Here is a 27,725-nt window from a genome sequence, read left to right as displayed (position 1 = left end):
AAAGAGATGAAAATTCTGTTTTCATTGGTTCTGGTAACCCCCTAGTACACCCTCTCGAGTTCAATGCTTCACCTTCAACTTTTGGTAGGTAAAACTAAGGAACCCATTCTATACGAAAATACAAAACTTATGTTTGTATCTTTATCAGAATTACCAGGGTAGCCATTGCAATTTCAGTAATTTTCAGCCTTAAATTGTTGGATTTTCGAGGGTCTGGGAGGGGGGGTCCCAGATCTCCATAACGAGAAATAGCTGGAGGGTTTTGATTATATGGTTGTTGATAGTTCAACATACCTATCACACATACAAAGTATGAGCCGATTTGGCCGACCCCCATCTTCCCACCTCTGCCTGGTTTTCTCATGCAATGGCTCTTAACATCTCACTCAAAGTAATCACAGGCTCTGTACTCGTGGTTTGTACGCGATTAAAAAGTAGAAAACCATTAGCAAAACAGTAACGTTACAGACTGTTAGAAACACGGTCAGATTCATTAGTCTAACTCTTACCCAAAGATTCGAGGTTATAGGAGGCTGCAGTTAGTACAGTAAGACATGATTCTCTAGATGCTAAGATAGCCTCCAACAGAAACGTTTAGCTGGTAGCCAAAACACAACACACCGTTCGTTACCCGGCCACAGATCTCCAATTATCCTCGATCAATCTGTGCACGGAACATCATAAAGCACGCTGGATTAAATGGCAACCACAAATGTCTATGTGTATGGACAAAACTTTCCTCCGGGAATTCCCTGTCTTTAGCTGAAGTTGTGCAGAAACGTAGTGATGCAGCCCGGGATTAATTCTAAGCCATTCTTTCGGCAGTACCCATTTTTCCCCCTTAAGTTCTGTGCACGAAAGCGACAATTTCAGCCGTGATGATATGTGCTACAGTTCACTCCAGCCTTCCTATTTGCTCCGTAACTGGGGACTTCGTCAGAGGACTGTCCCTGTTTTTGGCCCAGCGACTTCAGGAAAAGGAGGACGTGAGTGCGTTTGATTTCCTTGGGGCTAAGACACTAAGACATTCAGACATAATTTTGTAACCGTTCTTTGATCTGTGCTGTTATCCCGAGGATAGGCTAGGAAGTTCAAACCTCGAGTGACCAGACCAAAATACATTGTGTAATTAGAGTGCAGTTTGTCAGTTAACGTTAATTTGTATTTTTTTTTTACTCCGCGTAGACTAGCTACTGACGTTATAACATGGTGGCTATTCAAAGTATGTAAAATATTTTCGTCAAACATCTTTGAAAATGTTCTCTCTTGTCTATACATAGCTTTCTGTTTTGTCACAAATTCTATTCAACCATAGGCATCCTTACAGAATCGATGGACATATTTCCTCAGTGTCTCAGTGTATAACAAGAGTCTTAGGACCCAAAATCTCCATGAAACGTTGTTTTTCTATTAAACCAGTTCCCCCCATTCTATATCGCTCAATGGTATGACCCACACTGTAAGGGGAGAAGTCTGACCTACTTTCGCTATAAATAGCTACTGACAGGTGGGGTGCCACATGATAACACTGCAGATATAGATTTTCCTCATTACTTATGCAAATTAAGTCCAATTTGCATAATCTGCACTTCATTGTATACATCTCTGCTTAAGCTACCTGCATAGTAAATAACATGAAAATCTGTCGCTCCTTTCTTCAGTTATTCTCCTTTGAAGATTTTGACAAATACGCCATTACAGTTCCAGTGACACATACCAGGGGGCCCAAAATCACCCTTGACCTTTCTCCTCCCGACACCTACCCACATACCAAATATCATTACAATTCATCTACACGTTCTATAGTTATGCTGATTTTAAGCATCCGGTGACACATACATACACACACGGTGACACAAACATACACACACGCGCACACACACGCAAACACACTAACTTTGCATGATTTGCACTTCAGTGTGTACATCTCTGTCCAACCTACCTGCGTACCAAATAACATGGAAATCTGTTGTTCCTTTCTTCAGTTATACCCCTTTAGAACATTTTTACAAATAGGCCATTGTAGTTCCAGGGACACAAACCAGGGGACCCAAAATCGACCTTGACCATTCTCCTCCCAGCGCATACCCACATACCAAATATCATTACAATCCATCTACACGTTATACAGTTATGCTGACTTTAAGCATCCAGCGACACACATGCAAACGATTTACCTCCTTACTTATGCAAATTTGGTCTCATTTGCATAGTTTGTACTTAAGTGTGTACATCTTGGTCTAACCTACCTGTGTACCAAATAACATGACGATCTGTCGATCCTCTCTTCAGTTCTTCTACATTGAAGATTTTTAAAAATACACCATTGCAGTTCCAATCACAAATGCCAGGGGGCCCAAAATCGACCTTGACCTTCCTCCTCTTAACACCCACCCACATACCAAAAATCATTACAATCCATGTACAGGTTCTACAGTTATGGTGACTTTAAGCATCCGGTGACACATACATACACACAAACACCAAACGCAAGCAAAACAGTATATCCATGAAAAAGCCTTTTTTCATGGAGATAATGAGTTGGACTGCTACCTGACGCATCCAACCGTTCTACTTGTGATAATTCAAAATAGTCATGATTAGCCTCCTTTCGACTCAATGGTTAGCCTATAGAAGAAGAAAACAAATCGTCAAACCGATTAGAACACGCGTAACTGGGCGGAATAAAAACAAAATTTAACAGTGGGAGGGAATACAGGTTGTCGCACAGCCGCACACAAAGACGTGGGAGACGAGTTGTCTAAGTCTACAGAAACTCGGCTTTTCTGTTTGAAGCGTCACCAGGAAGAGTTGTTTCCAACTCCGGGATCCCAACCATACAACATCTCCAGAAGGAAACTCTCACAGAGCTTCTAGAGCGTTAAAGGAAGTCCCGGAAAGTACGTACGCAGATATTAGCTTCGAAGTCGACCCAGTTTATCGAGTTCCAGTAAAGATGCCGCTGTGTGTTCTGAACACCAACCTTGCTGGAGACGCCATAGCATCAGACGTGGAGGGAAAAGTTACGACTTTCTTGGCGGAACAACTAGCAAAACCACCAGAGGCAGGTTATGTCTTAAATATAGCTATACTTACAAGTAGAAAGTCATGAGGAGTTACTCTGTTCGAGTAGTTTTTTCCGTGTTATTCGAACAGCTGGCGTTGAATTATCAGCAACTGGTGTTTTCAATGGAGCAAACGTTGACAGCAGAAGTGAGGTTGCAAAACAGCGTTGTGGTGAGTAAGTGGGGACCCTTTTCGCTATCGTGTAATCCGTCACTTTTTCACCAGTCTCCACCAAATTCTTTTACTTAAAAAAGTAGAAGTTGGCTTAATGGGCGTGTAATAATTTCCCAGGAGTTTAAGCTTGCCATCTTTTTTTTGTGGCAACCACCGTGATTGTTACTCTATTTGCCTCTGACCACGCGGCCGTTAAGAGATCTGTCACATTTTTGGACGCTCAATGGTCTCTCTTCTGTTGTAAAAAAAAAGTGGATAAAGGTCGTCCCATAGCCTTTTTGAGGCTATGTAGCTATAGGGGCAGTGGGTTGTTATCCACTGTGTATAGAGCATGGTTTTGGAAGGCGGAGCCCATGCCTCTCCTCCCACCGCTTTTTACTTCCCCAATTGCAACCGAAGACAGGTACCCGTTTTGCTGTAATGAGGTGTTAAGTGCCTGTCCCAAGGACGTCACAGCGTCTATCCTGGAATGGAACCCGTGACCTCTTGTGTCCACTACCCTCGTTACTGGGACACTCGGCGCTACCGTGGTATCCCCGCGTAATGGCGGACATATTTACATCTAAGAGCCCTAGCTAGCCGGCCTGTCACACTTGTGCGTATATTGGGCGCGCGTGAGTTGCGCATTAACATTCGGTTTAAGTAACTTTTGCGGGGAGAAAGATGTTTTCTACTTTGACCCAGCGTTGAGCAGTCTAGTGATCGAACCTACGAAATCACTTATTCGGCTGCAAACTTAAACTAACCTAAAAACATGTTGATACGCAACTCATGCTGGCTTTTATATACGCACAAGTGTGACAGGGGCTTAACGTGTGTTGTACTCCTTCCTCCAGCGTGTGATGGTGTTCGTGCGTGCGGGCCAGAGAGCCATCATGGGCGGCACGGCTCGCCCCTTCGTCCTGTGCGAGGTCTCGGCCGTCGGCTCCTTCGCCAAGGAGGACCACAAGAGATGCCACGGAGAAGCCTTAAAGAAGTTCCTGTCGGACCACCTGAACGTCCGAGAGGAAAGGTGAGTCGTCGCAAGACCAGACAGCGTGAAAGTTGCTTCGCCACTTCCGTGTATCTGTTTGCGTTTGTAGTTGTTTCAATACGCTGTCAGTAGTTTGGCATGAATTGAGTGGGATGATGACCGTAGTGGTTAGCCTGGATATCAGACCCCTCGCGCTAGACGATAACCCCTTTTGGCTGGGGGAGGCCACATCATACGCGGTATAGTGTTGGCACCTCTAATATCTATCGCGCTTTGATCGAGCGCGAGAGATAATTAGGGACCGTATGCTAACTGTGGTGGCGGGGCAAGTTGCTTCCCCGGCCGAAGGATTAGCGACTGTAGCGCGGTGATCTGGTACCCAGGCTACCTACCGATCAGACCTACCAGAGTGGCAGAAAGTGCCATTCAGAGGTGGTAGATTTTGGTGTTTTCTTTTTGAATACTTACCTAACATGTTCCCATCAATTGTGTTCCAGAGTCGCCATTCTGTTGAAGAATCTTGACCGCTTGGACGTCTACTAGGAACACTTCTCGGAACCTAACGTTACAAGATGTAATCCTAATTTTCAGACCACCAGTACCGTGACACTAGCCGTTATGACATTCCCTCGTACATGTACATGTACACCAGTTTTTAAAGATGCTTGTATCTAGTCTTTACCGACTGTGGATATGCTGTCTATGGGAAGAGTTAGGCCATGTTGATTTGATTATATGGATGACATCATCCAGGGACCCCAAAACTGATGCGAGCGTGCGAGCAAAAAAGTTTGGCAAAAAAGTTGCCTTCATTCTAAATCTATGCGGTCAGGAAGGATAAACAAAACGGAACACATGTATGGTATAACGAAATATAGGTTGTTCATTTTTGTTTTTTCAAAACTTTTTTGACTTTGAAACCAAATTTGGCATTCTACGTCATCAGCATCCGTTTTCCGAGATAAATATTTTTTTGCAATTCACAGCATGTATTTTCAGTTCGCAGCTGCTTTTTACGATTTACAGTATGGCCGAAAACTTGGGGGGGGGGGGGGGGTGAACGGACGAAAATCAATGCACGCGCGGATGTAATCCATATAAGCAAATCGACATTGCCTTTTGCAAAGCAAAATGATACCTTTGCCACAGACTGACTCTCCTAGCTGACGACTTTTTCTCACCATTTTTGCTGAATTCTATCTAGCTACTATCTAGGAATGCCTGTCGAAGGCTAGCGTGTATCTTCAGGTCAACAAGTTATACAAACCAAGAATTTAATTCAAGTACATATGAACGCTATGTCACTAATGATAAGAAGCATATAAAAAAAACATTGTCAATGTCTTGCGGTGTGGTTCTTGTCGTCAAATAAAAAGAATAAAATGAGAGTTTGAAGATCTCGTACCTCAGTGAAATATCTATAGTTTCTCGTATGTCTTATTGTTTAATCGTAGTTCATTGGTTATAATAGTAGTGGTCGACGTCTATATTGTCCGTTCTAACAGCCCACTTTAAGCGCCCCATAATTGACATCAGGTATTCTCATTCAGAGATAAGCAAATTGACTATAAAAACTAGTATGTGTGACGTCGTTTCAAATTGAATAAAATGCCCTTTCAACTAGTGGTTGAGCCAGTAATTTTAATCTGTATGTCAGGCATAAGGGGTTAGGATTCAAGCAGTGTATTCAAGCTGTTTGGGTAGGGGTAGGGGGTAATCACAACTAATAGAGTCTTGATTTGGCCTCTTCTGGAGTTGTTCAGTGTCACTGATGATGGGGCCAACATGGATTGTACAGTAACAAGAAACTACTTTGCAAACGAAAGCTTACTATAAGCTCGTAAGCTGAATATAATGTTAGAATGTGTTTCAAATAGTTTCTACATAATACACGTTTACGAAGACTAAATTAGATTCCATTGTGACTGCTTGCAGCAAGCAGATATGTCAAGTTGATGTATTCAATTTGGTGTCCTACAAGTCCGTAAGGGCTGGGCGACTTTATAAAGTCGCAGGACACGAAAATCAACTTCATTCATTCATTCATTCATTCATTCATTCATTCATTCATTCATTCATTCATTCATTCATTCATATAACTTATATCATAACATAACAAAATAGTAGAGTGACACGTGACAGCAGCAGCATGTCGATGAATAAGCTTAATCAATATAAGAGATATTATATCCGTTGAGCGATTTTAGGGAATTAATCTCAAATATGAAATTGAACCCAATGACTCATGTGACTGTCAGGTCTCAATTTTCTCAGAATAATGTAAAATGACGTCATGTTGAGGTCAAACCACAGAAATGTGTGTTTTATAGCAATTCTGCATCTGAACTTTCGTCACTTGAACTCGGAACTCACAATAATCATTTACTCAGTCCTGATCAGTCCTAAATATCACATCAAGTCGGGGACCCTAAATAAGGCTTCAAGGCCAAATCTCCGTCTATCCTGGCCGGGACAGTCACACCGTAAAGACACTGTCAATCACAGTTCTGGAAGACAGACAAAAAGAAAATCGGACAAAATAGAAAGCTCGATATAAAAGCTCCAAAAGACCATTGTCAACACACAAAAAAAACGGAGCCTAACCTCTGCTTGAAGAATTCCATACACCGACACACCCCTCCCACCTGTCACTGTGGACTCTACCATTCCAACATGGCGGTCCATATATTTACCGAAATACATTTCCGAAATACCGAAATACACATGAAGATGACAGAAATCTACCGAAACACTGTATGATTTGATGAAATAACATCACATATTGCTATGTGCCGGCATAAGATAATATATTATAGCCCTGGCGACAAAAAAATGACAGAAAACACTTCGCGATCCCAGACAGAGGATAACTGTTAACGTTACCACTAAAAACAAACATCATGGCGCAAAATTGGTAACAAAGATGACGAGGCGGTCGGCCGGGATCGCGATGTATTTATGTATTTTTCTTGTCATCAGGGCCATGAATATATTATTTTCTGCCATCTTCATGTGTATTTCGGTATTTCGGACGTGTATTTCGTGTATTTCGTGTACTTCCGTGTATTTTGGTTATTACACGGACCCCCAACATGGCGCCCGCCGGAGTGAACAACATGCGATGGGACCTCAGCGCAGAAGACATTCTCTCCCTCACGGACAGTCTCATAGCCGAGACCAAGGCGGTCTATGACGCAGTGGGAGCTCTCAAACCGGAGGATGTCACTTTCGAGAACTCTCTTAAGGTGAGGAATTTAATATCTCATGTACAACATGGCCGCGGAAGTTACCGAGCTAGCCCCCCTCCCATTGTAAAAATCCTAAGCCATATGTTTAGTATTTTTGCCTGGCGTTTGGAAATTGCAAACGTAACATTTCAAGCTACCTTAAATTTACAATTGCTAATGTCTTATAGTCTTGTATAATGTTAGATTGTATGTTTGAGGTGAAAGTTTCTCACAAATTTTACCATTGTGCCCTGCAATTCACTTACTAGCCGCTAGGCTGGCAATTTTGCAATACTAAAGAATATGATACTTTTAAATCGTCCTGACCTTAATTCAGCGACATATTTCTGACTCCTTCCCACGATGATTGCAAGCAAAAACAAGTATGTTATATTTATATCAGAAACAACCGCCTTTGTCATTTCTGGGCAAATTTAGGTCATCGCTGTGTACCTGGTTGTCAAGACAACCAAGTAATGCTTGACAACCAGGTAATGAATAATTCAGAGCAGATTTAATCTTATCCCCCAGGGATGAGTTAGAACAATACCAATTGTTTGGACACAAACCCTAAAAACATCTCTTGTTTTTATAACAAATTACAATATTTGGCTAAAATAAATCAAAGAAAAAAAAAAACTCTTCCCCAAAAAAGTATCATCAAATATTGAAGCAGTCTATTACTAAGATGTAAGCCAAGCCATGTCCAACCATTGCAATGAATAAGCATATTTAGTTCAGTGGCGCTTTAGAGTCCTTTGAGTTCACCAGTGGAAAATTACTGCATTAGGACTTTCAAAGTAGGTCAGAGGTGAAAAGGACACAAAAGACTTGTCCGTCTTGCTCTGGTGAACACCAACCACTCTGTGAGTGTGAATACGATTAAGGCATGTCAGGACGCACTTCTTGTTCAACATACAGGTGAACCAGTCACGCTCCAGAAAAAATGGAGTCAGCAAACATATTTACTAATTAATAATAGGCTTCTTCATTCCAGTCTTGGATGATAATATTAACACAAGTCAAGAAATACAACTTATACAAGTCACTGGAAATCAAGACTACATGATACAAGGATAATTACTAAGAAACAATTTTGCTCACCTCAAAAGTGAAACAGTCTATGTTTGAAATTTCGAACATGTAGTCAGTATAGCTAGTGGTTCACTCAATAAGCTTTAGATTATGGAACTTACTTATTATTAACATGTAGTGTCTAGATAAGAAAGTTAAGTCAATTTGGAGTAACCACTTTTACATACATGTAAGGACCACCTGGCCAATGTGACCACTTTTTGGTGATCACTTAGATACATGTAATTTTCAAACTGACATGTATAATTATAAAGCACTGAGAATCCTGTCAACATAGACCAGATTTTATCAGTCTCTAGATATTAGTGACATTGTGTTGGCGTAACGCCATTACTTAGGGTGTTTGGTCCGGAACCCAATGGTCCTTGGTATGAATCCCCTGACATACCACTAATGTTGTGACATTGGGAAAAGCACCTGACCTTCCTTCCAATACTATGCCCTAGACATAGTGGATAAAATCCCCTTAGCCCCTACAGTCTCAAAAAGGCTGTGGGACTACCTTTACCTTTTACCTTTAGATATTGGGAAAATAAAATTAAAAATGGCTGTTTATTTTCTACCACAAGTCAGTGCTGGTGTTGTCGGTGTCCCCATATGATTGTTTGTTTGTTTGTTTGTTTGTTTGTTTGTTTAAAAATCCAAATGACATCTTCACTAAGAATCATGTCTATAGTGACCACCTGTCCACGTAGACCAGATTTTATCTGTCCTCTGAGTGTTTTTTTGGCAGTTTGCTAGGATTCTAAATATTGAAAACGTCCTGAAAATTTAGTGTAGGTTGTTTATTTTCCCCCACGGTGGAGTGCTGATGTTTATATTTGTTATCCTCAGGCCATTGCCGACAGCGATGTCGCATACACGACGCAACGCAACATGCTGGACTTCCCGCAGAACGTTTCTCCCGACAAGGTTATCCGCGACGCGAGCACCGAGGCAGACAAGAAACTGTCCGAGTTCGACGTGGAGATCAGGTGATTTGATATTAATTAGTAGAGATCTAAATCTTGAAACTTTTGCGGTGTCTTTATTTTCAAGGTGACCTCTCAAAGTTGTGTAAAGGTCTCCCTTGAATGGCTACTGTATGGCAGAATTGTTTGAACCGTAAATCTAAAAGCAAACCTTCTTTTTCCTCCTACCACTGCAAAGTACATTAGAACTTAAAGTAAAACATTTTACTGGGACCTAATGTAGACCCCAGATACTGAGATTTAATGTTTTTAGCACAATTTGTATTCGTGCATCTTTCCATGAAAGCTGTACAAATGATCACCTCTTCATAAAGACCTCCTGACCACTTTTTGGTGGTCCTTTAGATACCTTTTCTACTGACACATAAGCATATTAAGAATCTTGTCTACATTGACCACCTGTCCACATAGATAATATTTTATCGGTCCCCTGAGTAGTCTTGGGCAGTTTTAACTGCCCATAGTGATGCTGGTGGTGGTGTTGTAGTGAGGGTTGTTCAATCAGAAAATAAAGATCCTCAGGGTCTGCATGGTCAGTAGGTCCACTTTCTTGTGTTGGTTAAAGTGAGAGTACCTTTGATTCTTTGGTTAAGGATAATGTTTTACACTAAACAAGATGCCTTTCTCTATGGCTTACTTAAAAACTGAAAAAAATATCACTCTTTGTCTCCAGTATGCGCCAGGATGTGTACGATGTGCTGGAGATCTTAAAGAAGAGCGACAAGTCAGCAAACCTCTCCCCTGAGTTCAAGCGCTACCTGGAGAAGCTCATCAAGTATGGCAGGAGGAACGGTATGGAAACTTGAAGGCCTTATATGCTCCAGTCCCAATTACACTGGGGCCCGACGGGGGTCAGGAGGAGATTTGATACCATCCCATGATTCCTCAATACACATCCAGTAATACACACCCACAGATGGCTGACTGTGGGCAAGAAGTATACAGACTTGGCATGTTGCCTTTGATATTGCAGCAACAGGTACAATTTGAGCATAAGATTTTCTTCTCTTGAACTGTCAAAAGACTAAAGTAGTCCATGAGACTGCCTGACCTTTGTAATTTATGCACAACTTTCTAAATTGTGTCACAAACACCTACGGACCATTGTACAAACATTCACCACAAATTCTGTGTCCAAACTTGACCAAACTACAGTGTTTTTCTGAAAACACTGTTGATTGATGATATCATACTACTTGTGCATCAGAAAAACCGAAATGCACCAAAAAGCACCCATGGAAAAGTACAGAAAATTATGTTTGTTTACAATTATTACAAAAACAATATCAAATATGATTTTCTGTACTTTCCCATGGGTGCTTTTTGGTGCATTTTGTTTTTTCTGATGCACAAGCAGTATAGTATTATCAATCAACAGTGTTTTCAGAAAAACACTGTAGTTTGGTCAAGTTTGGACACAGAATTTGTAGTGAATATTTGTACAATGGTCCACAAGTGTTTGTGACACAATTGAGAAAGTTGTGCACAAATTATAAAGGTCCGACAGTCTCATGGACTACTTAAGTCTTTTGACAGTTCAAGACAAGAAAATCTTATGCTCAAATTGTACCTGTTGCTGCAATATCAAAGGCAACATGAAAAGTCTATATGCTTCTTGCCCATAGTCAGCCATCTGTGGGTGTGTATTACTGGATGTGTATTGAGGGTTCATGGGATGGTATCATTTCCCCCCCTGGACGGGGGTGTAGTCCCGGCCAGGCCCCAAAGCCACAAATTTGTCCTCACGGCGTCTATTTGTTACGGGGCCCTAAAATAGCCCGACAGCCGCAGAGTGTCCCGTTTGAAAGTGCAAAAAACAGCCTGTGAACCACCTGCCAGGCTGTGTTTCTGATGACGTTGTGTATCTATTAGTATTATACTCTCCTAATTGAAGGCATTATTCTTTTCATGAAATGGATACTATTATTTTTGAACAAATTCAAAATTCAATTCTTTTGTCTTAGGTCTCCACCTTCCCAAGGAAACCCAGGAAGAGATTAAGAAGATCAAGAAGCGACAGAGTGACTTGTGCATCGACTTCAACAAGAACCTGAATGAAGAGAAAACCGTCTTGGAGTTTAAGAAAGAGGACTTAGGTATGAGATACATACTTGTTACTTTGTCTTACTTTGTTTACTTTGTGTTGAGCATCAACTGTCACATGTTACACATGAGAAGGGCTAATGGTATTAAGAAATTCTCAGAGATATGTGATCTTTGATTTCTTGTTCATTTTTGTATATGGGAGTAGAAGGGTCACAAAGCAGTCTGGGTAAGGGTGTGAAGTCTGCCATCTCTGATTGCCTATATTTTCACCTATCCAGCTGGTTTTATAAAGTCAGACAGTCTAGAGAAGACCGATGCAGGACTGTACAAGATGACCCTCCAGTACCCTCACTACTTCCCCTGTATCTCTGACTGATGTATTTTACATGGTTTGTTTCTTTCCTGTCTAGCTGGCTTGCCTGATGACTTTATAGACAGTCTAGAGAAGACAGATACAGGACTGTACAAGATGACCCTACAGTACCCTCACTACTTCCCCTGTATGAAGAAAGCCAGGGTTCCCTCAACACGACAGAGGATGGAGAAGGCCTTCCAGTCCAGGTATGGAAAGTTTAGGGTTGTGGGGTGTTGTAATTTTTTGGTACGTACGAAGGAAGGGTCTCCTGCTTTAGATTTTTTTCCGTCCCACTCATTGTTTTGGAGCCCTCGTAAAACATTTTTGGGAAAGACGGTGTGAAATTCTTTTTCCGTCCTGGCACGGAAGGACGGGTCCTGGAGACAGCCCTTACATTGTATGCTTACCAAGTAAAATTCATCACAAAACACAGGTATTAACCCTCAAACATTTTTCATTGCATTTTCATTTTTGACCCCAGGCGTGGGTTTTGACCCCGTTCAGTCATTTCAGTCACAAATAATAGTTCAGGTGTTTGAGGGTTAAGGGTTACATACATCATGTATATTGTATACAAGATGGTAAGTTTTGCTCAAGGAAAATGCTGACATTTTTTTTATTACAGGTGCCTTAAAGAGAACACACCTATCTTGGAGGAACTGGTGGAACTAAGGCACAAGGTGACTATGTTCTTTCTTTACTTGTAAGTTGCAGTCTTGAAGATGTGAAATGATGTGGTTTCAAAAAGAACCAGAATTTGATTGGTTGGTTCTTAGATAGAAAAAAATGATAGTGCTGTGCTGGAAAACCAAAATCAGTGGAGAAAATCTGTGACCTTGGTGCATTTGTAGAAACAGTTCAGGAATGGAAATCGTCAAGTGGAATTTTCCTTCCAGCCTTCCCTTTAGATTTACCAAATTTCTAAATGTCCCTCCCAGGTTCACACTGAAAAGAGTTATGCATTAAAGTAGCCCAAAGCAATGTTAGTGTGTAAGAAGTTGGATTTTCAAATTCAATTTTCTAGTCCTTTCTATACATAGTATTTAAATAACACTATCCCAGTGCATATCGGCCTTCATGGAGCAAAGATGCGATGTCGTTGTGTGGTAAAAATCATTGAAAATCTGGCCGCTGTTGTTTGGTGGTCCCAATATATAAAGGACTCCTCGTGCGGCTTGTTTCTGTACTCTTTTTAAATGTCCAAAGTATGAAGTCATGATAGAAATGTGCTGATATGAGCATATTAGTAAATGTTAATATCATACAGATTTCCATATTCAGAATATTTCCAGTTTTAACATTCTGAAATTGCTTTGGCTCCTTTAACTGAGGCTCCTTTTGTTGCAGAAAGCTTCCCTGCTTGGTTACCCCACCCATGCTGCCTTCATCACGGAGATGCGTATGTCCAAGACGGACAAGGCGGTCGCCTTCTTCCTGAGTGAACTCGCAGAGAAGATGAGGCCTCTCGGCAAGGAGGAGTTGAAAATCTTCCTCAAGTACAAGAAGGAAGAGGTTGGTGTGATATGGATTATACAGTCATAGGTTCAAATCCCATTCTAGGGCAGGATCGAGGAGATGGAATCTTCCTCAAGAAGGAAGAAGTTGCAATTGGTGTGATATGGATTAGAAGGTCATGGGTTCAAATTCCATTCTAGCTGCTGATGCTCTGAAATCCGATTGCCCATCATGCTGATGTTTGCAAGAGGACCCTACAGTACCCTCACTACTTCTCTAGCATGAAAAAGGCCAGGGTCTCCTAGCTTAAAGGCGCTTAAAGGACGGAGTGTGGAAACACATGTTGGTGCACAACACTGGTGCCTGCCAGGGTTTCGAATCAAGAACCTTCAGATACTAAATCAACATCCTACCCACAAAACCACCTTCAACACGTTTGATTTTCTTTCCTTCCGCATTCAGTGTGAAAAGTACAAGTACGAGTTTGACAACAAGATCAGCGGTGCGGACTTCCGTTACTACATGAACATGGTGGAAGAGAAGCAGTACGCTGTGGACCACCAGAAACTCAAGGAGTACTTCCCCATGGAGGTGGTCACCAAGGGCCTGCTTGACATCTACCAGGTGTTTGGTTGTTTTGTTTGTGCCTTTATTTACTCTCGATATATGCTCTAATCGGCCTTTGGGGCCGCTTTTCATAGAGGTCAAGATGAGGGGATGTCAAGGGGTCAACATAACAATAAATAACTAAAAGTTTGGTCAAACAAGGTGAATCGAAATTATAACAATAGTACAAAGAATAGATAAATAGTGATGGGTGTGTATCCATACAGCCTTGTTTATCCCGCTGGATTGAGGAGGCTGTATGGATTAGAAAATCCACTTCAGTCATGAACCGTGATGAGGGTGGATAAAGACTCAGTCGTGTTTGCAACCGCATTCTTAAGAAGTAGAGGTTGATTATTGCATTGTTTTTTGCTTGATAATAGTGTATGTGTGCGTTTGGGACTGCATGGTGGATGCTGTTCCCAGTAACAGTGTATATATTCTGTAAATATTTTGCATTTGGGAACGCATCTACATGTATTATAAGTAGCGACACCTGTGCTGCATTGTAATGAAAACCAGTCAGAATTGCCTTGAGGAAGGTGACAGATGGTCACCGAAACGTTGGTTGTGTAAAAAGTTTTTTTTTATTCAGAAAAGATTTTTGTATGTTTGTTTTTGTTTTTATTCATTTGCATATGTAGAAATAATAACGGTGAAGTATCTAACAAAAGAGTGCAGGACGATGGAAGAAGCCTACAAGGCTTATGTGAAGCCATCTTTAAACTTACAAATGCCACCAACATACCACAGGTCCAGTGAGATAGGGGCTTTACATCTTGTGCTGGTCAGAAATCTTCAGGATAGGAGTGATGATGTTTTTCTCATTTTCCCAGGAACTGCTTGGCCTGAAGTTTGAGCAGATAGAAAAACCGCAGGTGTGGAACGATGACGTCACCCTGGTAAGTCAGACTCAGAGTGTCTTCAGCAGTTAGCTGTAGGTCTACCTGCTAAAGTAACCCTTTTACCAAATTTTAATTGATTGACATGTATAATGATTACATGGTTATGCAACAGGTAGAAAGTTGAATATAAAAATGTACATGTAGTCTCTGTTAAAGATAATCTAAATTGATAAACAAAAAATAAACTATACAGGGTTTGTTACAACAATGTTACAATTTATAGATAGAATATTTAATGCTATTAACATTAGATATTGTAACTATGAATTGTTTGAATGTTTGACTTGTAAAGACAGTTGATAATAGCATTGCCTTATACCATGACCATAGTATGACTTTTTTTTAGTACAGCGGACCAATGATGATGATAGTACAGATTAATACATTATGTTATTTGTGTATACGTGTGTGTGCGTCCTGTGATGTGTAATGTAGTATGATGTAGTGGACTCTGTGTCTGAAGAATTTGTGGGACAGTTCTACCTGGATCTGTACCCGAGGCCAGGGAAATATTTCCACGCCGCCATGTGGGGGTCACAGGTAGCCACGATATACCTTCTGAGGACATGCTGGGTGTGCGGTGCATTCGCTGGCAAATATTACATGGAAACTGAAAGAATGGTTTCAACAGAAGAATAGAAAAAAAACACTCATAATTATTATAATCTATATATAAGGCTTATATTTTGAGATTAAAGTTCTCTTACATCATTAACAAGTCGTATGGAATTTATCAACATGGTTGATTTTTTGTAATTCGACCAGCATTTTTAATAGTGTCTGTGATGCAGGCAGGAAGTTGTGTTCAAAGAGAAAAAAATTCTGGTATAGACCTGGGACCATGTAATGTTTGCCTGGCTTAATGCTATATCTAAAAGTAGCTGTTTTTACTGTTTATATGTTTGCTAATGGTAACCTGTTTGTGCCTTCTGCTGTTGTTCTGCCCAACCACAAATATAGTACGACGTGGTTGACGTTAAGTCGGGGGTGTTGCTCGGACAGTTCTACTTAGACCTGTATCCTCGTGAGGGCAAGTTTTCGCATGCCGCCTGCTTCGGCTTGCAAGTAAGAGTTTCTGTTATTATTCCAACAAATATTGTAACGATTAGAAAAAGAGCAACACCACACAAGATTGCCTGGTTTTGTGTAGCCATTTGATATAAATCTAAAGACATTCCAGTTGTGGTTTTTCTGTGAAATTGTCACTGTCACGGTGGTTGTTTTTCTAAATTTGTTTGTTCTGATTGATTTTGCAGCCTGGTTGTTTACTCCCTGACGGAAGTCGACAGGTAAGGACATGGCTCCTGTGATTTTCAGATTTTATAGGTAGGCCACAGCAAGTAAATCTTATGGATGTCATCCATGTGTGCGTTGATTTTTTCTTAATTTTGAAAAAATATAAATAAACAAGAAATTTTGTTCCCCTACGGCAATGGTCAACACAGATGGACAGGAAAATACTGAAGATGGGAAAATATTTCCGACCTTGATCATGAGTATGGTAACTGTTGTAAAAGTGACACAAGTGTGGTAGCCATAAGTGTAGTTGTACTGATACTAGAGTGTCACTTTCTGCACTAGGTCTTCTACAATACGTACCAGTTGAGCTATAGAGATATCCCCCAGTAACAATGTCAAGTTCATGGTTTGTCCCTCCCACAGAAATCCATTGCAGCAATGGTTGCCAACTTCACCAAGCCCACAGCGGACCGACCATCACTTTTGCTGCATGAAGAGGTGGGAGGAACATATATATACCTGCAGAGTGGTTCAGACAAAAGACTCTCTTTTGCAGATATTTAAAAGATAATATGTGATTTTGTCATAAGTCAAGTGTGCAAGTTCAAAACTTTTTTTTTTACTTCGGTTTTTGACAGACAAGGATGACATGGCACTGCAGTCAAGTTTTTATAACATATATTAACAGTGCCACGTACACATAACAACATACCCCTTTTTTTATACACCTGGACGAAGTGAGGAAAGTCGTGTAAAGTGCCTTTCCCAAGGGCACAACATCGTTGGCGTCATTGGGATTTGAACTCGGGACCTCTTGGTTCAAAACTTAACTTGAAAGGAATAGGACTGGTATGGATTCTGTTTTTTTTTAAAGACTTCTGGCTGAATTGACCCAACAAATACTTTTTAGGAAAACTGGAATGGACAATGATATGTATTTTCAATGTGTCATATTTTAGTCAATAGTATACATTCAACTATAATGCAGGAGAGCTAGGCTTGGTGAGTCTGTTTATATCACTTTCTTCATTAACTATTGTATCAGAAATGAGGAAAACATGTTGGAAAACAAAATTATTCTACATCATTTTCATCACTTAGATGTCTGGTCGAATATTTTACGTCTCTTGCCAGTGATAAATTTGAAAAAAAGGCTAGGGTCGACAGGTTTATTGCTAGGGTTGGTCGGGAAACCAGAAACACAACATTTTTCCCTATATAGGCCTAAATTGTGATGTGAGACTTTATTTTTTTTTCAATCTTATAATTTGTTTTGCAGGTGGAGACCTTTTTCCATGAGTTTGGTCATGTGATGCATCAGATCTGTGCTCAAACTGACCTGGCACATTTCAGGTCGGTCCTCTGTTGTTGTATGAATGAATGAATGATTGAATGAATGTTATATTCATGTAAAACTTTGCAGCCTTATGGCTGAAATACGCTTTACTAACATCAGTTTTAATTTCAATTTGTTTAGGTAATGCCAAAACAGCAAATCTATAGCAGCATATAGAATTCACTAAGATAGAATGAGAAGTTTACCTAGAGTGCAACTGGTTTGCCCAATGGTAATTCAAAATTCATTATTTAGTAGGAAAAGCAGGCACCAGTAGTGTGTTGGTGTGAATGTCTTTCAGCACCAAGGAAAGGTACATTTTTGTCTGGTTGTCAAATGGAATTTTCTCATAATCAAGAAAGGATGAGTCAAGCCAGTGTAAATGTTTTTTTACGCCTTGATGGAGGTCAGTAACCTCCAACAGGTGTATTGTTGTTATCGTAATGTGTGTGATCGCAGCTATAACTCAAGATCCATTGGATGGATTTCTGTTGTAATAAACAATTACTTTAAATGGAAACAGGTTTTAAGGAAATTGTTATTCCTGGTAAAGAGGGTACCAAACACTTAATCTACACTGCAAACACCATAATTACTTCACGGAGGCTTGTGTCTTACAGGTTCTTGTTCTTTTTCTCTCATTCCACTTTATGCTTCATTTGTGACAATGATGATCACCGTTTGGTGCCATTTTTTTTCCAGTGGCACAAACGTGGAGCGAGACTTTGTGGAAGCTCCATCGCAGATGCTGGAGAACTGGTGCTGGGAGAAGGAGCCGCTACGTCGCATGTCCAAACACTACAAGGTATGTTGTTTATTGTTTCTTTGCAAATGTATAAATAGTTAAAATCCATTTGAAATACAGGACAAAAAAATACAGGGGGGTGCAGAAGCCTTGATAATATGAATGATTAACATGGCACTTAATCAAAAGCAAACAAAATTAGCAAAAGAAATACATTGAAATTATACCATAAATACTCTATATGAATATGAGTTTATAGTGTGCTATATGTTAGCGTGCATTGTTGTCGTGGCCCTGCCTCAGGAACTAGAAACTGTGAGTTCAACTCTGGCTGTGTCACTTACCTGACATGCATGCTTAGCCTACTAGAAAGAATTGCAGTCCTTAGAATAGGATGCTAAGCTGTGGTCCACTTTTATTGACAGGTGCTTCTCGAAAAGTTATAGGGGAATTTCCCTGGTAAAATGAACCAGGTCCTGTAAAAACTCAGTACATAACGTCTGTCATCTCTGTCACCACCAGTGGAAGATTACTTCTTCAGTGAGCCAAACTGGATCGATATCACTTTCACTTTTACCGTGTTTTTTTTCTCTCACTTTTTTCACTTTCACTTCTTCGCCAGGACGGGTCGGACCTACCTGACGAGATGATCGAGACGCTAGTGAAGGCGAGGAATGCCAACGCCGGCGTGTTCAACCTGCGACAGATCCTGCTGGGAACGTTCGATCAGAACATCCACACAAGGGAGAAGGTGGGAAGACTATGTACTACATGCGTTACACTCCATTTTTACTAGAGGCTGGGACCTCCAAACAACCAAAATATTTGACAAGTTGCTCATATCATAAATAAAAAAAGGAATTTTTCAAAATGCTTTTTTTTGTCATTTGAATCATACTTTCATATCTTGCATCAGATTCCAATTATAAAATCAAGGGTCACACAAAAAGCCTCAGCCTATTGGAACAGGGAACAATGAATTTCAATCAGACCTTTGAACTGCAAAACCTTCTTTACGTACAACTTATTGTCAGGCCACAAAATTTAATTTGCTGGTTCACTAGTGCTTAGTATCAGCTCGGGAGTAAATGTAGTCAGATTCCAAATTTTTACGTATTAGTAAATAGTATCCTTTTTGTTTTAAGTTGCCTTGAAATCTTCTTCCTTCATGTTTAATCTAGAATATCCCAAAACAATGAGAAAAATTGGTACAAGTTAACCTTCTCCCTGCTGCCTAAGGCTGTAACCAATAGGGATTGGGTGCAAAACGGCTACTTCAGTGTGCTAAAGGTTAAACAGCAAAATATTGTTTTTCTTAAGGCTGACACTGCAGCCGTCTTCAGTGAGCTGTCTACTAAAATCCTGGGCGTGACACCAACACCAGGGACCAACATGCCCGCCACGTTTGGACATCTTGGAGGCGGCTACGATGCACAGTACTACGGATACCTGGTGAGGCTGCTCTCCTGATTTGATATAATTTGATTTTGATTTTATTACAACTGCATAGGTGCAATGCTCGTGGAACACAGGCAGCTCTTGCTGGTGTCATGACCCACACATGATATACCCGTTTTTACACCTGGGTGGGGTGAGGATAGTCAAGTAAATTACCTTTTCTAAGGCCGCAACATCAGTGGCATCAGGGGATTCGAATCCGGGACTGGGCCGAAAACCCTGCCGATTTGCCACACGATCCCACTGATGCATTGTACAGAATGTATACTGTAACTTTATACAGTAACTAATAAAAGAAATAAAATTATATGTAATTCTTTTTCTGTATATGTACATGTACATACATGTACATGTACATCTTGTAAGAGTCAAAATATCTAGCAATCAGCGAAGCTCAACACTAGTCTAGACAAAAATAGAATGAAATGAGACAGGTAACAGCCAGCTCCTTGGCTTGTGTATTTACAAGATTCAGTTACAGTCACTCAGTGAGACTTTTGTGGGATGTTAGTGTTATCATGGGCACTGCAAGTGTTTTTTTTTAAAGATATATAATTTATATATAATGTTATATATGGCCTCTGTCGGGGGTATTGACCATGGGAAAATCCTAATTCACAACAGCCCTACAGCATCAACTATGGCTTAACGGCCCTATATGAGAATGGCAGTCTCACAAAAATTACATTTGTAAGCTGACTCAGTTCTGTTGCAAAGCTCTTTTCTGGGGCTGTGCATCAGTCTGTCTTTTCCTGATTTGAGCTGTCTGGACAGTGTGCATCTCCACCTGTAACGGTCACTTGCAAGGTCCTCCCTGTACATGTGCTCCGTATCGATATCTAAGAGCATTCAAGTCCCTCTTGCAGACACAATGTTTTTTTAATATAACACAATTATTAGGCAAATCCAATTCTCCTATGGTAGCCTGGCCTTCATTTGGTGTGAGTAGTAACCATTGGTAACACTGCAGAATGATTGACACCATAATTAAATGCCTCGGGCGTCCAATATACTGTAAAATTAATGCATAAAGTTTGCATGGTTTTAATTTTGCGGTCGGGAGAAAATGGAGTGTTTGCGGTGGTTTTAAGTTTGTGTTTGAGACAATAGTAGACATTGTTAGGGGGTGGGAGGGCAAAAGCATTTCGCAGTGGTCTTAAGTTCACGGCGACGAGCTTACTGTAAAAACCGCAAACATAAAACCACCACAAACGTTTCTGCATTTACAGTATGTTCAGGGTTATCACAGTCATGCTGATGGCTGCTGAATTACTTTTAGCTTCACTCTCACCAGTCTCTCTCCCAAGAAATATTCCTCAACTGCCAGCCTTGTTGGTATGCAGATAGAAAATATGACAGGAATTATTCAATAAGATTGAGTGAAGCTTGCTAATCTGTTGATGGTCTAGCAACAGCAATATTAGTCTGCCATGTAAAGAACAGTTATTGGATTGAATTCCATCCTCTCAGTTGGTTGTCCCTGAAATGCGGTTTCGCAAAGGTGACTGCCGAACATTTGGTGTGTCTAAGCATAGTTAAGGCACAGCAGCGCAAAAGTGGCAAGGTGGTGTTAAGGTCACCGTTTTGTGGTTAGGGTTGTTTTACTTAGAACCTAAAGGTTCTGGGTTCAAATCCTTTGTAGGTGCGGCACTGTGCCTGTGTTATGCCCTTGGGATAGGCATAAATTACACCTACATCGTAATTCTTCAATTGACTCTGTGAAAATGAGTGCCTACATGTAGCTTTGGTTAGAGACGTCCTCTCAGATAGCATAGGACGTTAAGTTTGAGGTCCCGTGTTTGAGATGAGTCACATCTCAAGCATGTTAAAGAACCACACTTAGGGAGAAGAGTAGGTGTCTAGCCTGATGTGAGTGGTTCAGACTTAACAGTCTGGTCCAGACTGACATCTTCAAAAGTGGATAGTTACCTGTTGTATCAATCCTTCCACAAATGTGGTAAATCTCAATGAATTCATAATATAGATTGTTTGGCAAAACTAGGAAGCCAATCTTTCCTACTAAATGGCAAATGTGATTCATATTTCTCCATCTTTTCTAAAAGTGTAATCCTGTCATTATCATTGGAAGAGGGAATGCTGTTTTAAGGGGGTAAAATATTAAACAGTGACACACTGCCTGATACAAAGGTTATATGGGCTGCTCCAAAACAACGTCCACAGAAAATTACAGTCAAACTTGGCAAAATTGTTATTTGAAGATACAAATATTAGGCTGTGACACACATTTTTGAGCTGTGATTGATTTGAATTTGATAAGAGTTTTAATGACAGGGAAGACAAAGAGTCTGAGACCTGTTCAGATTTACAATTCTGCTATTTTTAATGTTTCACAGGTGCAAACATCACCATATATATAAGTATACAAGAAAAATATTCAACACGTAGTATGTACTATACAATGTATAAATTATGTAAAACAACACTTATAATACTGTTTACACTATTTAGTATCTTCCAGCACAACACAGTGGATGCAAGTGTGTGGTTCATGTGGCAAGCTTGCTACTGATTACTTAAAGTTTAAAGGATACTTTTCATTGTTTTCACCATAATAAATTCATGAAATTCAAAATGTACTTGCCATTGTTGCCCATGATGGTCCACTTCAAATTCTATCATTTTGCTTCAACACTAACTTTTTCTTTCTGTGAAAAAGTTCTGAGTTGCAGCTCAGCCTATTTCCTCAATTGTTGGTAGGATTTCTGCTGTTCCACTGGGAGGCATTTTGGGGCTTGGCATCCTTTCGTAACTGTGGATTTTCTGGCCACGGTCTCCCACTGCAGGCTGTTTGTCTGGAGCCCGGAGACTCTGTGTGTTTTGTTCCTCTCCATGTGCAGGACCTTCCTGTAGATTTGGGACATCTCCTGTTCCAGCCTGGTCTTCCTGTGGGTTGACACGGTTTCCCTGTATCATGGTGACAAGCGTCTGACGGAGGCCTGTCAGTTTTTGCCAGATTGCATTCCTCAAGTCCGGAGTGCGGATGAGTGTTGCCATTGGGTTAATAAGTGAATTCAGACATATCCCTGCAAAAACTCCATTCCTAGGGCAAATATCTGGGAGGTATTTGCAAACTGCAAAGAACAGGAGTGGTAACAGCCAGAAGACAAAACACACTACTACATGAATCATCACAGTCCTGGACTTGTACACCCTTTCTTCAAACTTTCTGTTTGCCTCCTCTTGTGCAGTATTGTTTTGCCCAGAACCATTTTCTCCTGGTGCCCCCAGGGGGACCATTGCCTGTTCAAGCCTTCTCTTCTCTCTTTCTCTGATTGCCATATATACACTTATATTTGTGAACATCATGACTAAGCACATCAGGAACAGTAAGGATGCACAGATGATGACAAAGGCTAGGGGGTACAATGAAACACATGTACCAGTGGTCAGGGTCTGCATATGGATACAGTTCCAGCCCATACTGGGTGAGAAGGCAAGCAAAGAGACAATAATCCATGAACAGGCCATAGCTACACATGCACGTAGTTTGGCACTGTCAGCATGGATGTGGAAGTATATGGGATGCTTAAGAGCAACATAGGAGTCAACAGACAATAGAGATAGAGCTGATGCTGAAGTCAGCTGAGTAAGTATGATGAAGCTGATATAAGTCATGAGAAAGTCATACATTACGTGGTGTCCGACATGGCCTACTGTGCGATACAGAAGTCCGATGCCTGCGAAAACATCTGCGATTGCCAGATTTGCCAAGTAGAAGTAGATGGGTTTGTGGAGTTCTCTTGTTACAATGATTCCCAAGAGCACAACAGCATTACTGATGATGATGAGAAGTCCCATCAGCCAAAAGACAATGTCAGTCCCTGTTCCCAGTCTCACAAGGTCCTTGTGCATGGAACAGGCTTCGTTGGCTTGTGCGATGGATGCAGTGTTGTTCTGTAGATGCAACTTGTAGCAGGACACTAGGTTTGCAAACTCAGGACCGGATGTCTCCTCAGTCAGCATCCATGGGTTGGAGCTGTTGATGAACATGCTGGAGGTGATTCTCGTCGTCTGGTCGTAAGATTTACGAGCTTCGAATGATTCTGACACTGTTTGCGGCTGGGCTAGATGTAAACGATGTTGGGGCTGCACCTGTTCGTGAGGGGTTTGGTTCTGTGAATGTCACGACAGCGGTCGCTCAGGGAGACTTACGTGGGCTGTTACCACGGGTACCATGTCCATTTTTGGTAATACACGTGTGCCATGCATGTTGTATGTCTTGAAAAGATTTTAATGCTTCTATAATATGATGCTTGTTACCAAGGATGCCAAGGACACCGCAGACTGAATTACTAAAGCATGAGAAATATACTATGACTTTGTTTGAAGACGCTTATTAGCAATTACACTGTCAAGGCAGACTGAAGAGACAGGCTGAAGGGTTTGATCCAGTGTGAGGCTTCAGAATGTCTTATCACTTATGTTGGCTGTAACTGTGGGCAACCCAGTAAGTACTTGGCATCTGTATTGTTGTATCTGGTGAAATTAATGCTGCAAACGTAACTGCTTTTAGCAGCAGCTATTATGTAGTGCATGATACCTCTTATTTAGCTCTTACCTCTTTCATAACAAATATTCCTTATTGCCAACCTTGTTGACATGTGGCATGGTTGCAATCTGAGGGATCCTTGAAATTGCAGACAAAACCATAATTATGCTGCAGAATATCTGTTTGTCGTGCAGCAACAGTAATATGCTGCGTTTAAAAGACTATTTTAAGTTTGAATGCTTATCAGGTGGAGATGTCACTAATGGATGTCCCTGGAATGGGGTTTGTCAGTGGGTTCTGTGGAGAGAGTTTGTGTGTACGTGTCTGGGTATCATCATTGCGCAGCATCACATAGTTGGGAAAAACTTTTGTCAACATTTACTTTTGGTAGTTGCAAATTGTTTCTCTCTCCACCTTTTCCCATAGTTCAGTAAATTAAATCAATCAGTCTAAATCAGTAAGATAAGAGAATCCTAGATGGCGTTGAATGGTCGAGTGGATAGGCAAGCAGACGCGAGATAGCGAGGTCCTGGGTTCAATTCCTGGCATTACTGGCTAGACGTTGTATCCTTGGGCAGTGTGCTTTACACCATTTTCTTCACTCCACCCTGGTGTAAAATTTGATTTAGGTTGAGAAGGTAAAAGGCAGTGGAAGGAGAGGGATGTGAGTAGGAAATAACCCCATGTTTTTGTGCCAACCGTGGAGCAGGGTGTACTGTATGGACATGTTCTACAGCTGCTTTATTAATCATTAAATCAGCAACATTTCATGCTAAATCATTAAATCACTCAACCAACCAACCAACCAATCAATCAATCAATCAATCAATCAATCAATCAATCAGGTTACAGTTAGATACAGAAAGCTAACCCTGTGTTACAGCCACATTATAAACCAATCAATCAATAAATAAGGTAAAAGTTAGATACAGAAAGCTAACCCCATGTTTTTGTGCCCCCAGTGGAGTGAGGTGTACTGTATGGACATGTTCTACAGTCGCTTTAGGAAGGAAGGCATTATGAACCCAGCAGTGGGGAAGGACTACAGGGACAAGATCCTCAAGCCTGGTGGATCAATTGTAAGTCTCGCACTTGTTCCATATGGGTTCTTTCTTGCTTAGTTTAAACTCAGTTTACTTATACCCCTGTCACACACAGCCGATCATGGTCTCCCAACCTTCCCCGGACCATGGTTGGGAGCAAGGTCATTTGTGGCTTTTAAAGTTGTCTGTGCCAGTTGACTGTGAATTCTGAAAACATTAAGTTGGGACTTCACATTCTGCTTGGATGCAATCAGAGGAGTAAACTGGAGCTGGAATTTGGGATGGCTTCCAGGCTACCTCTAAGGGACAGTGCTGACATTTGTTGGGGAGTGGTCGGGAGCAAAGTTGTGGGAAGGTCCTGAATGTGTGACAGGGGCTTAAACCAACCAGAGGTTCTACATCAGGGGCTTTACTGGAAGATAAATACTCATGTATGCCAGCCTAAATGGTACAAGTCTCACAGTATCACTATGATGGAAAACTGTTCAACAAACAGTCATGATGCATAAAAGACTTTATCAATGTGTTCGTACCATTATTGAATGTGTCTTGCTGTAGAATATTCCGCGATATCTGTATACTAGAATATGCCAAAGTTGCAGGAGTTTCCTGGCGATGATTAAGTTCTCTATCTTGGTTTTGATTTGTTTTGTAGGATGCTGCAGACATGCTGAGGAACTTCCTGGGTCGGGAGCCACAACAAGAGGCCTTCCTCCTCAGCAAAGGGCTGAAAGTCTAACGCCTTACCTAGTTGAATCAGCATTGTTTTTGAAACACCATATTTACACTAGTAATGCCACACTTCCCATACCACTCAGGGAATCAGCCATTTCTTTTGTCACCTGCATTTTGGCTGCACCCTAAAGGAATTGGGGTATTGAGTTTTGAATATTCAAGAAATACTTGGTGCCCTCAAGTATAATTCTGCAGCAGTATGTGTGCCTTTATTATGACAAATACATTACATTTCTTGAACCTTGAACATTTCTTTATATTTGGTGATGTCAGGATTAAGGGTCTTTTAAGTTGTTTCAAGTTTATATTAAAACAAAACAAAACCTAGGAGACTGAATCAGATATTTAGAGACCAATACTGGTGAAGGACTGTGTGCATTTCTGAGCTAACTTTAAAATTCTTTCTAAAGGTGTATAGTCACATTCCTTGTGCGATTATAATGTCTGGGCCATAAATGGAAATGAAGATGTAAGAAATAATGATTTCATAATCCATATTTGCAAGTCTTTTGTGCCACCTCCTTACAAAGGAGGTGCCTTTCATGCAGCAAGAGCACATACACATGCTTTGTACAATCCTATATGTCTTCTGTTTATCTACATGAATGCAACCCAAGTGACTGTGTGTTTTAAGATCATGTTAACTAAAGTAGGGTGTTGGCTGGAACTCAATACATTAAAGACCTGTTGACTGTTGTACACATTTATGAGTATTTTGCTTCTGCGTAGCTTGTTCTCTCATGAGTGGTTCAAAGCACAAATAAATAAAGGTGTTGCACAAGAATGCAGAATATTGTGTTTTTTCTGGTTAATCTGGTTTTCATATATATCTTGAGAATAGATTAATATACACATGTATATAGACAGATATTGTCTATTACTATTTTTATCTACCTCCATTTCAATATATCTATCTAATCATAAACATGACCTGTCCCTGGTGCTGAACACCATCCCATACACAAACATTACCTGTCCCTGGTACTGAATAACATCCACACACAAAACTGTTCCTGAATACCATCCCCAGACAAATATGACCTGTCCCAGGTACTGAACACCATCCACACACAAACATGCATGACTGGTCCCTGGTGCTGAACACCACCCACACACAACAAACAAAGAAAACCTGTTCCTGAACACCATCCCCAGACAAATATGACCTGTCCCTGAAAACCATCCACACACAAACATGACCTGTCCCTGGTACTGAACACTATCCACACACAAACATTACCTGTCCCTGGTACTGAACACTATCCACACACAAACATTACCTGTCCCTGGTGCTGAACACCATCCATACACAAACGTGACCTGTCCCTGGTGCTGAACACCATCCACACACAAACATGACCTGTCCCTGGTACTGAACACCATCCACACACAAACATTACCTGTCCCTGGTACTGAACACCATCCACACACAAACATTACCTGTCCCTGGTACTGAACACCATCCACACACAAACATGACCTGTCCCTGAACACCATCCACACACAAACATGACCTGTCCCTGGTACTGAACACCATCCATACACAAACATGACCTGTCCCTGAACACCATCCATACACAAACATGACCTGTCCCTGGTACTGAACACCATCCATACACAAACATGACCTGTCCCTGGTACTGAACACCATCCATACACAAACATGACCTGTCCCTGGTACTGAACACCATCCATACACAAACATGACCTGTCCCTGGTGCAGAACACCATCCATACGCAAACATGACCTGTCCCTGGTGCTGAACACCATCTACACACAGACATG

The 27,725-nt window shown here is 41.0% G+C and overlaps 2 protein-coding genes across 4 annotated transcripts; both read left to right on the top strand.

Annotated features, from left to right (window-relative positions):
* The first annotated feature begins 756 nt into the window (after positions 1-756).
* LOC136439426 (MIF-like protein mif-2) lies at positions 757-5,632 on the top strand. 2 transcript variants are annotated; one of them, XM_066434883.1, is made up of 3 exons: positions 757-986; positions 4,077-4,252; positions 4,711-5,632. In XM_066434883.1, the coding sequence occupies exons 1-3, from the start codon at positions 879-881 to the stop codon at positions 4,754-4,756; spliced, it is 330 nt and encodes a 109-aa protein (XP_066290980.1). In that variant the 5' UTR covers positions 757-878; the 3' UTR covers positions 4,757-5,632. The 2 variants fall into 2 exon arrangements, with proteins under 2 accessions (XP_066290980.1, XP_066290972.1); XM_066434875.1 differs by lacking the exon at positions 757-986 and adding an exon at positions 2,718-3,064.
* A 1,650-nt stretch (positions 5,633-7,282) lies between these two features.
* Positions 7,283-26,723, top strand: LOC136439407 (thimet oligopeptidase-like). 2 transcript variants are annotated; one of them, XM_066434843.1, is made up of 18 exons: positions 7,283-7,458; positions 9,370-9,509; positions 10,180-10,298; positions 11,471-11,602; positions 11,963-12,113; positions 12,533-12,587; positions 13,255-13,419; positions 13,825-13,986; positions 14,805-14,870; positions 15,834-15,938; positions 16,130-16,162; positions 16,536-16,610; positions 17,392-17,465; positions 18,151-18,253; positions 18,816-18,944; positions 19,514-19,645; positions 25,124-25,240; positions 25,860-26,723. In XM_066434843.1, the coding sequence occupies exons 1-18, from the start codon at positions 7,306-7,308 to the stop codon at positions 25,941-25,943; spliced, it is 1,995 nt and encodes a 664-aa protein (XP_066290940.1). In that variant the 5' UTR covers positions 7,283-7,305; the 3' UTR covers positions 25,944-26,723. The 2 variants fall into 2 exon arrangements, with proteins under 2 accessions (XP_066290940.1, XP_066290946.1); XM_066434849.1 differs by lacking the exon at positions 15,834-15,938 and adding an exon at positions 15,309-15,413.
* Positions 26,724-27,725: the final 1,002 nt, after the last annotated feature.

Source organism: Branchiostoma lanceolatum, chromosome 1, assembly GCF_035083965.1.
Source record: "Branchiostoma lanceolatum isolate klBraLanc5 chromosome 1, klBraLanc5.hap2, whole genome shotgun sequence".
Classification (NCBI taxonomy): Eukaryota; Metazoa; Chordata; class Leptocardii; order Amphioxiformes; family Branchiostomatidae; genus Branchiostoma; species Branchiostoma lanceolatum.
Note: the sequence above shows the minus strand (reverse complement) of the source record. Positions and strands in the feature narration are given on the sequence as shown.